This window comes from Mus musculus, chromosome 2 (genome assembly GCF_000001635.26).
Source record: "Mus musculus strain C57BL/6J chromosome 2, GRCm38.p6 C57BL/6J".
NCBI lineage: Eukaryota > Metazoa > Chordata > Mammalia > Rodentia > Muridae > Mus > Mus musculus.
Window position 1 is genome coordinate 13,361,945 of NC_000068.7, and position 16,012 is coordinate 13,377,956.

The 16,012-nt window shown below is 41.1% G+C and overlaps 1 protein-coding gene across 1 annotated transcript in view; it reads right to left on the bottom strand.

The window, feature by feature from the left end:
* Positions 1-16,012, bottom strand: part of Cubn (cubilin (intrinsic factor-cobalamin receptor)) — a 215,539-nt gene that overhangs the window by 85,607 nt on the left and 113,920 nt on the right. Inside the window, exon 32 of the mRNA NM_001081084.2 lies at positions 259-418. Within this exon, the coding sequence (NP_001074553.1) occupies positions 259-418 (160 nt within the window). The remainder of the gene's footprint in view (positions 1-258; positions 419-16,012) is intronic.

Sequence of the window (16,012 nt, forward strand, 5' to 3'; positions counted from 1 at the left end):
GCTAATTCTGTCTTATGTATCACTGATACTATACCATTAAACATTACTCTAAAAACACAGCACTTAAGAGATATGCATAACCTAAGACATCATTATCATTTAAGGTAGATGAAGATAAATAAAATGTAGAACAGTTAGAATACTTACAAGTCTCGATTTCTGAACATTTTCATGTTAAGTTGGAAGCTGTGATCAGTTTCTGAAGTCTGGTGCCATTATACCACTAAGGAGGGCTCAGGTGACCCATAGGATACTTGCCTTGCCTGAATTGAGCTCGGAAGCCCCTGCTCTGGCTGGAAGATCCAGACTGGAATCTCACAAAGAGGCTGTTTCCTGAAGAGGTGATGGAATTAGGTGGCTGCTGTCTTCCACACACAGTGGCGACACGGGTGTTTGCAGAACTTGAGCCATCATATGTCTACAAATATGGAAGACAGAAAACTGTCTTAATACCGCAAGTTCACATGTATAAGACTCATATTCTGTGGGCTATCTGCATATCAATGAACTAGTAAAATATCACATTGACTGGATCTAGAAAAAAAATGCCTTATTTCATTATCTTGCTATCCAGGAACATGGCTTAGGATTTGGTCATTATAGTGTCTAGAGACTATAATGAGCAACCATTCATTGTTAGAAACAGAACATTCTTGGAACCCTTTGCCCCTCGAGGATCATAGATAGTGAGCAAAAGAAATGACAGAATACTTCTAATAATGTGAGTGAGATTAGTTTGGTTTAGGAAAAAAAATACCTCATTCAAAGACATCTATTAAATTCTATCCCTGTCCAGGACTATGCTGGAACTGCTCCAACCCTACCTTCTGGGCCAGTGGAGTGAAGTTTATATCCTGTATGCCCAAATCCCCACATCACTCTATGAAACTCAAATGTCCTCATTAGTCTGCTACTCTGAGCTAACATGCGTTTCTGAACACTTATGTGTGAACCAGTGATAAATGAGTCCCTTGAACTTGTATGGCAATACTTGCTGCCACTTGTTAAGTACCTACTCTGACTGAAAATGGATTCAGCCTTTCTCATTGACTCTTCCGAGCAGTTTCTCTACCTATATCTCTATCAACAAACTCATAAACAATCTAAGTCACATATAAGTTATGAAACTAAACTTGAAACTCTTATTTTATCCAATATAAGATATCAGTTGAACAGGGTAGATATATTAATATATTAAGTATCTGAAATAAGTTAAATTAAATTAATAATGACTGTCTCCTTAAAAACCAATTGCTATCTATACTTTGCTAAAAATTTAGAGGAGATAACAGACTATTCAAAAATCTAAAGTAAGGACGGTATTCACAAGTAACCTGAAATATCTAGTGAGATATATGATCAGAATGCTCTCACATAAGCAGGGTTGGGAGGGCATTCTGAGTTGATTTGTGCAAGCATGGGAATAAGATAGCAATAGGATTTAAATTCTCAGAAAAAGGGACCAGGCTTTTAGAGTAACAAACACAAAGTCAATGTGGTTCTAGAACAGTGCTTCTTTCTCCCTCCCCCTCTTATCATTTAGTGTTCATATTTCAAATCCAAACATTCAGTAAGCGAAGCTTTAAAAATGATTTTTATTCAACCAACATTGACTGAAAATTGAATTATATTCTTCTAGCCAATTTAAAATGTAATTTCCAGTACTGATCACTTTGACCAGTCACTTATTCTCTGCAGAGAGTATTCAGCCATAAACAGGACATCTGGCTCACACCTTTCCCTATAAGCTCAGAGAATATCCAGGAAGAAGGGAGCAGATATGACTGTAGAATCAGCAAAAAGGGAGGAGTGCTGTAAAAACAGTATCTCCTGGACATGATTGGGTCTTTGCATCCATAAACCCACACAGCTGTGGTTGCCTGCATAAGATCAAGCTAGTCAATATGGCAACATGGATAAGGGAGGGACTCAAGAGGCTCTACCCCCTAGGTTAGCAGTTATGGTAGCCTATGAATGATAGAAAACGGTAAGGCAGTTTTCTTTATTGCTATTGGCCTTGTTCATGCTCCAGTGTACAGTTCTCCAATGTATGGGCAGCACAGTCATTCTCAGGTCCAAAATAACCGCCAATTCCCCAAACTCCACGACACTCCAAATATCCAAAAATGGGCTCAACCTGAACTATAGGAGGATTTCTGATGGTTAGTTAAAACCAGGATTCTTCAGGAACTTGTGAAGTGAATTTCTGTCCACCAAAACTAGTCACTTCCCTTACCTCTGGCCAAAGAGATGTATGACTACCTGTGGTGTCTATCAGCATGCCAAAGCTGTTGGCTTCCAAAGTCCTTCAGTATCACAAGTACTTGTTGCACATTTCTTTTTTTTTTTCTTTCCATTTTTTATTAGGTATTTAGCTCATTTACATTTCCAATGCTATACCAAAAGTCCCCCATACCCACCCACCCCCCCTCCCCTACCCGCCCACTCCCCCTTTTTGGCCCTGGCGTTCCCCTGTTCTGGGGCATATAAAGTTTGGGTGTCCAATGGGCCTCTCTTTCCATTGATGGCCGACTAGGCCATCTTTTGATATATATGCAGCTAGAGTCAAGAGCTCCGGGGTACTGGTTAGTTCAAAATGTTGATCCACCTATAGGGTTGCAGATCCCTTTAGCTCCTTGGGTACTTTCTCTAGCTCCTCCATTGGGAGCCCTGTGATCCATCCATTAGCTGACTGTGAGCATCCACTTCTGTGTTTGCTAGGCCCCGGCATAGTCTCACATGAGACAGCTACATCTGGGTCCTTTCGATAAAATCTTGCTAGTGTATGCAATGGTGTCAGCGTTTGGATGCTGATTATGGGGTGGATCCCTGGATATGGCAGTCTCTACATGGTCCATCCTTTCATCTCAGCTCCAAACTTTGTCTCTGTAACTCCTTCCAAGGGTGTTTTGTTCCCACTTCTAGAAGCTGGAAAGAACCCAGATGCCCCTCAACAGAGGAATGGATACAGAAAATGTGGTACATCTACACAATGGAGTACTTACTACTCAGCTATTAAAAAGAATGAATTTATGAAATTCCTAGCCAAATGGATGGACCTGGAGGGCATCATCCTGAGTGAGGTAACACATTCACAAAGGAACTCACACAATATGTACTCACTGATAAGTAGATATTAGCCCAAAACCTAGGATACCCAAGATATAAGATACAATTTCCTAAACACATGAAACTCAAGAAAAATGAAGACTGAAGTGTGGACACTATGCCCCTCCTTAGAAGTGGGAACAAAATACCCTTGGAAGGAGTTACAGAGACAAAGCTTGTTGCACATTTCAAAGTCCATCCTAGTGGACAAGTCTTCCTCCCTTTCCCCTCCTTCTAAACTCCTTCCGGCCCTTGGGTTTCTCTTCACATCCCTATCCCTCAGCTACCCATTATCTTTATAGCTCTGCTACCCTCCATGTGTTTTCTATGGTCTGCTCTTGCTTTTCTCACTCTGTTTTCTCTATTCTCTACCCAGGCTTCTCATGCCTCTTTTACAAATAGCCCTGGCCAGGTTTGGTCAGTCTGCTATGGTCAGTCTGCTGCTTTCTCTCTTTGCTCTGGACTCATACAGCTGCCTCTAGCTGTTCACTCTCTTATATATACACAATAAAAACCTTCCCCCCTTCATCATACCATGGAATAGATGTCTTGTCAGTTTATACATTTATTAAGCAAGGAAGCAAACGAAGGGCACGGAAGTGTGAAGAGGGATTCAGGACGAGTGGGAGGGGTTCTGAGGACTGATTATGATCAAAATAAATTGTGGATGTGTAATGAGAATTTCAAAATAAATAAACATGGTTTCCAGTCCAGTATGGTTGATTCTTTTAGACAAATAATAGCCAAAACACCATATAAACTATCACAAACATTCCTCTTAATTGGTTTAATTCTTAAACTCTGGTAAAATACTAGACTCTAATAAGTATATTCTAACTTCCCAAATAATAGAAATTTGAACCTCTCCAAGTCCACACTTTTAAAAAAAAATGTTCTAATTTAATTTCTGCCGCTGTGATAAAATACCCTGACAAGTAATTTAGGGAAGAAAGGGGCTTCTTTCAGTTTATAATTCTACTTTACAGTATTTCATTGTGGAAAAGTCATGGCAGGAACCTCAAATACACATTCAATCGCAGCACATTCAAGAACAGAGTAGAGAGAAATGAATGCATGCAAAGCCCCTTCCTTGCTTGTGCTCAGTTTGATTACTCTTATATAGTTCAGATCATTTTACCTAAGAAATGGTGCCACCCAAAGTGCCGATGTCAATGAATTAAAACAAATCCCCCATAAACATGTCTATAGGCCAACTTAATGTAGATAATGCCTCCTTGAGATTCTCTTCCCATCTTCCTAGGCAATTCTTGTAGTTAAATTGAAGTTATGTACCAATAGCATACTAAATGTGTGTGTGTGTGTGTGTGTGTGTGTGTGTGTGTGTGTGTGTGCGTGCATGCTTTTTATTAGCATCACTGCAAATCTCATTAGTCTGCACTAACATGTGATTGTTTTTAAATAAAGTGAGACTAATGTGCTTGTTATAAAATCATGCCCTACCCAAGATAAGCTAGTAGCTCATCTAAGATCACACAGCTAGTGAGCATGAATCTTCACTCGTCAAATTCTACATAACAGTGCTTCTTTTAAAGCACTGGTGATAGCTGGTTTATTGTCATGTGCTTGTAACCCCAGAATTTGGAAGACTGCGGCAGGATATCATAAATTCATGCCCACAGTAGACTATAATAAGATACTGGCTATATAAATAAATATTTTATGCATATTAATTATCATTTGGTAAAATTCCAAAGCCTCACACAACCAATGAGACAGTATTTAAATTTCATTTGAAATATCAATTCTACTTGAGAGTGCTTTCAGCATTTGCAATATTAAGACAATGGTGTTGCATTTTGATTTTTAATTTGCAAAGTTATAAGGAAACACTTCAAGAAAGAAAATATGAGAAGCTCTATTCATGCGTATTTAAAGCTGTACTGCCATAAAACTATCAATATGTATGGCCCTTTATTTCTACTTTGGCTCCCAAAGCAGAGCTAGTAATTGTATCACCATTGGATATGTGTTTAATATATTCATATAGCATAAGTAATTCTTAAGTCTGCTGCCAAGAAAGACTAGGCTTTCTAACCTGCTACTTAAATAAGAAATGCCAGAGCAGTATACACACAAGACAAAACTCTCAACTTACTTTTTTCCTCTAGGTGACACTAGTGAAATAAGATTTTTGATGCTGAATCCACAAAATTAAAAATAGCAACCATGTTCGTGAGTTCCAACTAACAGAGTTCTCAAGAAGTTGCAGAAGATCTGGTTAACTGCTAAACATTTCCACAGGAAAGGATTGGGGATAGTATAAAATCACAAGATTCTAGTACACATATTTAATAACCCAAAAATGTAACTTTGTGTGTAAAAAGAAAGAAAAAGTCCAGAACCTGGCACATAATAGCCAGGAAAGGCCAAATGTATTAATGTGTCAGTTTATAGTTTCTGAGAATAGAGGGCTAGGCTGAGAAAAAGCCCTAAGAAGAAGCTGCCCACTCCCACATTAGGTGGAGTATAAAAAACAAAGTAGGCTCAATAGTAAGAAGCTCTTTAGAGGAGGTGAAGTCAAATGTGGCTGATGCCAGGTCCCCTGTGGCTGCTGTCATGCAAGGTTTTCTATATTCTAGGCCCAGGGAGTAAAGGGCAGGGGTGCAGTCACAGGACATAGCCAACTCTACACACTCAGCTCCCAGGTGCCTTTCTCTGGCAGTGTGAGAGAAGGGGGAAGGATGAGGTGGTCCAAGACTTTGAACTTATCCCACAGCCCAGCGTATGTCGGATACTGGATACATCATGCAATGTGTCCGCTCTTTCCATAGCCTGAGCCTTAGCCAGAAGCAGGAACTGAGCTAATGGATTAGGAGTTTTCATGTTTGACATTTCAATATCATATATCATGAATTTGACTAAATGTCAACCAACGCCAGGTTAATACATGCCTCTCCTCGTCATACATCAAGTGGCATTAGGAAGATAATCATTCCAGTGAGAGACTGACATCCCTTCTGGGTGACATTTACAGTTCTGGGAGGAAAGGCTCTACATTCAGAGTCTTACAGAATGGCTATTTGAAAAAAATGCAGTTAGAATCTTTTACTTTGTTGTACATGATATGTTGATATAAATATTCATTACTAATGAACTATATGTGACATTGAAATATTGATGGCAGATTTCTTTTAGTTGGAAAAATAATCTTATTTAGCAAAACATCTTTATAAGCTTCTATGTGGGACTAGAATAATCGAGGTAATGTTTCATCTTTGGGGGACAAGTCCCTCCCTATCTTGTACTTCCTAATCATTACTCAGCCACCTACTCTGTGAAATGGCGCTAATATTAGTTTTTATCACATACTATTTTGGCGAACTAAATAAGTAAATAGAATTAAAAGTGTTTCTGGTATAGTGTTGGTGTGTAACAGATAGCTATTAAATAGCATGAATACTTATGACAAAACTTTTTACATCTCTCCTCTAGTTCCCAACCCAGTGGGTCAGCATGCTGTCCATATGCTCTGCCACAACTTTGTTTCCATCTCTTCTCCTCATGCCTGGAGCCTCTTCTGGGCTCATGCCTTGATCAGTTGTTTTCTGCCTTGGCTTTGTGTCATCTTTCAGTTCGGTATCCAGGCAACTGCCACTGTGCCACGTGCTGTCTCTGAAGTCCAATGCAAGGGAAAACTGAAGAACCCTTCAGGTAATGCAGATTACATCAGAGATAAGCAGTCACTAGTGGCTACCTTTAAGAATGGAAGAACATGTGACTAGTGTGGCTGCTAGTAACCACTGCAGCCTGGAGTACCTGCTCTGTTCTGTTCATGACCCTGAAGAGATTAAATGGCTCATGTTCATCCGATGGAACTATCAGTCACCACTTACTACCTAAAGCTCACCCTGATTGCAGGGCCAAAATGAATTGCACCAAGTTGAGCTTTGCAGGAGGAGAAACTGGGAATGTACAGTGTATACTTTTATTTCCATTTGTGGCACTATACTTTTTGTCCCCTCATTTGCCAGTCTTCTGGGAAATAGCAAAACAATGCAACTGTAGCATGGTCAAACGTGTTAGGCGGGGGCTGGTGAAATGGCTCAGTAGGTAAGAACACCTGCAGACAAGCCTGATGACCTGAGTTCGAGCCTTGGGATCCACTCACATGACAGAAGGAGAGAAGTAGTTCTAGTGAGTTGTCTTCTGACCTCCACATGCATACCCACATGAATACAAAATTAGTCCATAAAAGTGTACTTACATGTTAATTTCATTAGGATGATACATTGAAGACTAAAAAACACCAAAATTTTTAAGTGGGGACTATTTATGATTTAATGATGTTGGTGGGCAAAGAGCTGAGGATGCTGGATCAGTTCTGTGTTCCTAAGGTCCACAATGTAAAATGATAAATAAGACTTTTAACATAGTATGACTAACCAGGCTAGAAGAAGGAGTAATGGGAACTTTGGCAGGAACAGACAAACCATAGTATGAGGCACCTATAAGTGCTCACAAATACAGTTTGTGAGTTAGTTCTTATGGCCCCATTTTGCAGCTTGGAAATTTAAAAGACTTAGAAAATGTAAGTGACTTGGAATCAAATACGTAATAGTAGCTCAGAACAGTACAAATCATGTCTTTCTGACATCATATTGATTATCATTAAATGGAGGGGAAAGGTAAACAAATTGCATTCATTTAACTCAATATTAAGAGACCAGAATTCTGTGAAGTGACATGAGTTCCCCATGACCTTTTAGAAAGATAATCATTGGAGCTTCCCGCATTTTGAAGACTGCAATAGGGCATCCTTGGAGGTTGTGATGGCTAATCTCGCTTGTCAACTTGACTTCATCTAGAATTAATGAGGACCCCAGCAGCTGGGCACACCTGTGAGGGGGGTTTCTTGGTTGGATCATTTGAGGTCATAAAGCTCACTCAAACTCTATGCCACACCTCCCTTCTGGTAGAAGCTCACATAAGAGCATAAGGAAGAAAGAAGCTTTTGCCTTTTTGCCTGCTTGCCCTCATTCTAACTGGCAAGTTCACCTAGCCTTTTCCTTTAGAGAAGCCTGACTAATACAGGGACATTTTAGAAAGCCTTGTGTTGAGCTCCTGTGGATTTCAGAGTCACGCATTCCACTGAACAGCCATAGCATTACCAGCATGGCTAATTCATCAAGGTGTCTAACCAACAGCCCAGAGTGAAGGCTAACAAATAAACCTAAAACTTACATTCCTGACTGCTAAATGCGCTTGCGCTCTTGGACCCGGGTATACTAGTGTCTGCATGCTGCCTTTCCTGGGCCTAACTGCAGATCTCTGGCACAGCACAGCTCCTCACTTCCATCCTGATCTTTACGAGATTTGAACTCCATCTGGCAATTCATGTCTCTGCTTAAGTGAATTAAATCTTAGCACAGTAAAAGAAACATGGGAAGGGCAAGATCTATGGCAGTAAAAGAACTATTCATATCTGTCAGGTCCAAAGTAAACTCTAATCCCCCAAACTCCAAAAGGTACTCAAAATATCAGAAATGGGCCCAACCTGGATTAAAGGTGGGTTTCTGGACGTTAGATAAAGCCCAGCATTCCTCAGGAACTTGTGAAGTCAGTTTCAGTCTACCAAAGGAGTCTTTTCCTTTACCTCCAGCAAGACAAAAGGTTCTCCAACTAACATACACCTCTGGCACCTCTCAGCATATCAATGTCCATGCTGGCCCCAGGCTCCCTCAGTCCCCATTCACAAGTATTTGTTATACATTTCAATGCTCACCCGCTGGTCTCCACCCACCTCCACCCCCACTTCTTATAACCTAGGTCTAGCCTCACTAGACTTTCTCTATTCTCTCTCCTCTGCTACTTTCCCCTCTCTGGAAGATAGCACTGGCCATGACCAGTCTTCTGGCTGTGTTCAGTCTACTTCTTTTTCTACCTGCTCTAGGCTCTTCCAGATGCCACTGTATATTTTTTCTCTCTGATGCACAATCGAATCTTCCCATAGCGTGGAGCAGTCGTGTCATTGGTTTATACCATATCAAGATACAAAATCAACCTTGAGAACAGAGAACTCATGAACCACCTCCATGTTATATATGGTAGCGTAGCTGCTAAGGGAATTCTCAGCTTCAAATCTGGCCCCAAAAGAGAGGAAGTACTAAATGACAAAGAAGGGAGGCTCTCGGGATATGGTCCATGCTGTTAGAGTCATAGATGTAATCAGGGAAGGATACAGAAACCTGACTCCTTGCAATGGCTTTTTTTGAGGGGAGAGAGGAAGGAAGCTGGGCTTCCGCATTAATGATATTTCCCAGTACGCTGGTCTGAAATGGAAAACCAAGTTAAATTGACAAACTTCCATCTCAGTTCAGGACTCCTACTTTTAAGCTGTTATTGTACACTATGCCATTCGGCCTTCACATTTTTCAAAAGACTAGGAGATGTGACCAGGCCTAGGAGCAGGGCCGTAAAGATCCCTCAAGAAGGAAACGTTTAAAAAGACGGAGCCAACATGAACATCAAACATGATAAATACCCTGGCCCATGAGCTGTGGCTTCAGCTCAGTTCCTTGCTTTGCTTTGGCATAGCTACCGGAGATTCATTTGACATAGGCATGGGAATGGCTAAGCAGATTATCACAAGTGAATCACAAAACAAACATTTCAAAGCCCTTGCTCAAGCAACCTAAAACGTCTGATGGGGATCAAGAAAGAAGGGAAGAAGGGAGAGAAAAGGAGAATGGGGAGGACCTAAAAAGGAGGGGAGAAGGAAGGAGGGTGACTGTCCTGAACTCATTGTAAAACAGTAAATATTTAAAGAAGGCTGTTTCCCTTTCTCTGAAACTCTAGTTATCGATTACTCCTGACTCCCTTCAGTCCCCTCTGGGAAGTGACTGTGTTTTAAATGCAAGCATATCATGGGCTGCATCGAAGGGGGGTTGGGGGGAGACAAATTATGGACCCTGCCTTAGGCGCCTGTCCTGTTGAGCTCTGGGTGTTGTGGGCAGATAATGTGAGAACAACAGGCTCTGGTGCCTCAGAGTGAGGCTTGTGGGTCTGGATTGTTTCAGTTCAGATCAGACACTTGGCTTCCTTTCTTTTTCCCTTAGACAGTCACCAAAAGCTTCAGGAAAAACAAACAACCAAAACCGAACCAGTTAGGGGCTGCTTGCCTCCTCCTCCTCCTCCTCCTCCTCCTCCTCCTCCTCCTCCTCCTCCTCCTCCTCCTCCTCCTCCTCCTCCTGCTCCAGCTGTTTGCCTGAGTGCATTTCTCCTTGCAAATAATAGGCAGGATGGCCTGTGCTCTGCTTGCTTTTTTATCTGCACTGATTCACACAAGGCAGACATTCCATTGCACTGAGCACAGAGGCTGCTGGAAACAGAGGTCAGCCTCTCAGCAGCCCTTCCTTCTCCCCCCTCCCCCACCGCAGTCTGTCCCTCCCCCTCCTTCTCACACAGAGTGCAGCCGTTTTCTCCCAGATCAATAAGAACTTACAGACCCATAGTACCTAAGGCTCAGAAGAGAAATTCTAACGAAGCAATTAAACTGGCGGTTGGAGGTCACTTTAACACTTACCCTTCAGGAAAGAAAACATAATGGAGTCACTTTTCCCTGATGACTACACAGAGCCACCCCCCAGCCAGCAAATGCTGTCTAGCATTAAACACTCATGACTTATCATCCCCAAAGTCAGAGGAGAGCTAACACCAGGCTGGAAAGCAGGCAAGCAGGAATCACGGACATTTTACCAAATTATATGAAGCCCAGTACAAGTCAGCTGTGTGTGGGAGCCTCAACATTTTAATAGAAGTGTTGAAAGAAATCAGTTTCCCTCCCTTTTCATTATAGCAGAATGAAATTCTAGACAACACATCTGTACCATGTTTTCTAAGTCCTCATGCAACTCAAAATAATGAGGTCCTATGTCAATGACAGTGTCCTCTGCAAATCTTAAAATGCACGGATCCCAGCAGGAGTACAGATGGCAAGGACTCATTCACTCATATAATTACGGTGTGTCTATTAGGAGGAATCCATGCATCAGATTTCTGCCTATGGGTACAGACTGCTGTGGGTTATATGAAAGAAGATGGATGGTATTTATTACCTTATTGCCTTAGTTAATTGTTCATCACAGTGATAGAACACCTGATAGGAACAACCAAAGGGGGAGGGGAGGTTGTATTTGGCCGATGGCTCTATTTTTAATTTTTAATTTGTTTCCTCTGAATGCTGAAGTTTGCCTTTCAGTCCTGATGCTCCAGCTTGGGGCTATCTGTGGGCTTGTCCTCCCTTCTAGATGAGCTGTGATCTGAACACACAGAGAGAAAGATGCGACTGCCACTCAAACCCCACTGTGCTTGCATTCCAGAGACTGAATGTGAGAGGTCCTGAGAGTCAGACTTTGACAGAATATTGCCCTTACCATCCATTGTAACCTCCTGTGGAAAGCCTTCTGGAGTACCACTTGGCAGGAGTCTGACATTGGCCAAAGACAAGGAAATGGGCTTTAGACAGGAATCTGACATTGGCCATGACAAGGAAGTAAGCTCAGGCAGGAATCTGACATTAGGGCATAATAAGGAAGTAAGTTTTGGCAAGAATCTAACTTCAGGCTGTAATAGAGAAGTAGGGAAAGGCAGGAATTTTAGTCTTAGGGTAGAACAGAACTAGGCTTCAGACAAGATTTTGGGCTTGGACAAGAAAGTGGGCTCAGGTATTTTGGTCATTATGACAAGCCCTTTTAAACTGTCATGGGAGTAATCACTTGCTGCTTTGTTAGTTACTTATTGTACTGTTTGCCCAAAATACTTGCATGTAATTAAAATGGTATAAAAAGTGGGTTGGACGTCAATAAGACAAAAAGGCCACCAACAGATTGGGAAAGGATCTTTACCTATCCCAAATCGGATAGGGGACTAATATCCAACATATATAAAGAACTCAAGAAGGTGGACTCCAGAAAATCAAATAACCCCATTTAAAAATGGGGCTCAGAGCTGAACAAAGAATTCTCACCTGAGGAATACCGAATGGCTGAGAAGCACCTGAAAAAATGTTCAACATCCTTAATCATCAGGGAAATGCAAATCAAAACAACCCTGAGATTCCACTTCACTCCAGTCAGAATGGCTAAGATCAAAAACTCAGGTGACAGTAGATGCTGGCGAGGATGTGGAGAAAGAGGAACACTCCTCCATTGTTGGTGGGATTGCAGGCTTGTACAACCACTCTGGAAATCAGTCTGGCGGTTCCTCAGAAAATTGGACATAGTACTACCGGAGGATCCAGCAATACCTCTCCTGGGCATATATCCAGAAGATGTCCCAACCGGTAAGAAGGACACTTGCTCCACTATGTTCATAGCAGCCTTATTTATAATAGCCAGAAGCTGGAAATAACCCAGATGCCCCTCAACAGAGGAATGGATACAGAAAATGTGGTACATTTACACAATGGAGTACTACTCAGCTATTAAAAAGAATGAATTTATGAAGTTCCTAGGCAAATGGATGGACCTGGAGGGCATCATCCTGAGTGAGGTAACCCAATCACAAAGGAACTCACACAATATGTACTCACTGATAAGTGGATATTAGCCCAAAACTTAGGATACCCAAGATATAAGATACAATTTGCTAAACGCATGAAATTCAAGAAGAATGAAGACCAAAGTGTGGACACTTTGCCCCTTCTTAGAAATGGGAACAAAACACCCATGGAAGGAGTTACAGAGACAAAATTTGGAGCTGTGACGAAAGGATGGACCATCTAGTGATTGTCATATGCAGGGATCCATTCCATAATCAGCTTCCAAACGCTGACACCATTGCATACACTAGCAAGATTTTGCTGAAAGAACCCAGATATAGCTGTCTCTTGTGAGACTATGCCGGGGCCTAGCAAACACAGAAGTGGATGGATCACAGGGCCCCCAATGGAGGAGCTAGAGAAATTACCCAAGGAGCTAAAGGGAACTGCAACCCTATAGGTGGAACAACAATATGAACTAACCAGTACCCCGGAGCTCTTGACTGTAGCTACATATGTATCAAAAGATGGCCTAGTTGGCCATCACTGCAAAGAGAGGCCCATTGGACACCCAAACTTTATATGCCCCAGTACAGGGGAACCCCAGGGCCAAAAAGGGGGAGTGAGTGGGTAGGGGATTGTGGGGGTGGGTATGGGGGACTTTTGGGATAGCATTGAAAATGTAAACGAGGAAAATACCTAATTAAAAAAAAAGTGGGTTGGAAAATAAAAAATGTGCCTTCAGTTTCAGAATTGACTGGGGTCACGCTACAATGTTGTCTGGCTGTCCTTTTTCTTTTTAATCCTCACTCCTGCACTGGAGAACCTGTTGACTAACGGGCTTGGTCAACCCCTTTTCCCTCTTCCTTCTCACAAGCACGGGCTCAAAGCAGATGCTCTTCTTGAATGTCCCAGGTTCTCAGAGCCTGTAGCAAACTAAGATCCTTAGATCAAGGGTAGAGGGGGTGGGGGATATGCCACACTCAATACCAATGGCCTCGTGGTGACTGCTCATAATCAATACCTACATTGAATGAACTAATGAATGAATGAATGAATGAACAAGTGAATGAATGAGGCAGCTAGTCCATGGAATGTAGACCTCCCAACTTCTAAACAAGAACATTTTCCACTTCATGTTTAAATGTTTTCTTTCAGTGAGAATTCAAGTCTAGGTTCACCAGAAATAGAAGACAATTTTTATATTTTATCAAAATACTTATTCTTACCTTAGGGAGTATGTATGATAAGGGTTACCTCTGAGTACTGGGCCTGCTATTAATGTGTGCTGGACCTTGACATAGGCTCTATTAATCGCCCTCTTTTTAAAGGAGACTTTTATGGAGAGGATACTAAATGATTTGTAATGTGTCCTGACTTCAGCATTCTGTGTCTTTATGACCCGATGACGGTTCTTATTTTTGCTATAATCAACTAATTACTACATTTTCATATAAACAGGATGACTTGTCCCTGTTTTTAAGCCTAGTTTACCGTGGTATTAATGGTACACTTTAGTTTTGCTAAAAATGCCCTGAATACAATCATTTGAGAAAGCATTATTGGCTGCTGTTATTTTTTTTCCCCTTACTAATGGCTCTATCTAAGCTCCAGGACCAAGGAATTAACTTTGTGTCTCTAAAATGAATGATTAGCTTTGTATGAGCTTAAGCTACAGAGATTATTATGTAAGGTTTTGGACACGGGGGTACATTTCACATCCAGTGTCCATCTGGTCATAAAGATAAATGGCTGGGGTTTCAATGTGGGCCTTCATGAATCTCTGGATAACTAACTACATCTTGGAGCCAGGCTCCAGCATTACCGGAGCATTGCCCAGACCGGCTCCAAATCTCTGTAGACCTCCTGTTCCCACAACTGAGTGTACTTGGCAACTGTGCACAGCAGATCTCTATTCTAATGTACCTGTGTAATTTTTTTATATTTAATGATGTTGTTGTGAAGATAGTTTCCAAACTATATAAGACGACTTAGCTTATACAGTTTATACCATTCAGAACATAAATGTATAAATCAGAAAAATATTAGGACATGTATTCTAATTTCTCATTCTAAAGACATACAATTATAGGATCCATCTGGGTTCCTGCCTTGTTTAATTTTGTGTTAGCAACAGAACATCTGACAGAGGCAACTAAAGGGAGGGGGGGTCTTGACTCAGCTGATGGTTTCCCGGCCACTTCAGCTCATCATGACACAAAAAGCATAGTGATGAAGAGGCTCCATCTCTGGTGTCACGAACACAGGAGCTGAATAACTCATATAGCATAAACCAGAAAACAACAAATTCAGAATGTGGGACAAGTATAAGAGTCACACAGATGTTCTTAGTGACCTACTGAAGTGTCTGCTGACCTACGCCAACACCCAAAGCTCCACAGCCCTCCCTCCAAATAGCAGCCCAACTAAAAACCGAGTGCTAAAATCATTAGCCTTTGAGAGATACCTCAGATTCAAACCCTAACACTGTGTACTGATAACATGACTGCAACCATTACTCTTGCCTCTTACATTTGACTGTTCTTTTACCATAAGCACCTCACCCTTATGTGAGATATATATATCAATATATCATAAGGATGAATATATAGTTTTCCTATGACTTATATATAATATACACATATATATATTGTTTTCCTATGACTTTTAAAGTATAATTTTCCATTGATTTCTTTTATCCACAGGTTATTGCCTTTTATCTATCCATGCCACTTATGTCTATAATTCTATGGAACACTCAAGAAGTTCGGCACTTTCTATCCTGATGTGATCTAGAGTCTTCCATCAACTACCCACAGTGAGCAGTGATTCTGTTTCCACTCTTATTACACTGTCATTTCTAGTTCGTGTGACACCTTTTGTCACCCACTTTTTACATTCAGCTTCATCCTAGGTGTCTCTGAGACCACTCTCTCTTGTTCTCTTAGCTTTCATTTGCCCCTTGATTAGTGGCATGACCTCTAAGAGTTTATACAATCCTCCTATAAGAGACCATACTTATTCCCATGACTTTAAGAACTATCCAAGTAAAAACACATTTACTCATATACATATATATCTATGGATACGGATATGGATACAGATATACAGATACAGATACAGATACAGATGATACAGATACAGATACAGATACAGATACAGATACAGATACAGATACAGATACAGATACAGATACAGATACAGATACAGATGATACAGATACAGATACAGATACAGATACAGATACAGATACAGATACAGATACAGATACAGATACAGATACAGATACAGATACAGATACAGATACAGATACAGATACAGATCTCTACCTATGACCCCCACCTTGAGTACCAAACTCTATAGGGTAGCCATGTAAACACTTCCTAGCTTAACTCTTTATTCAGT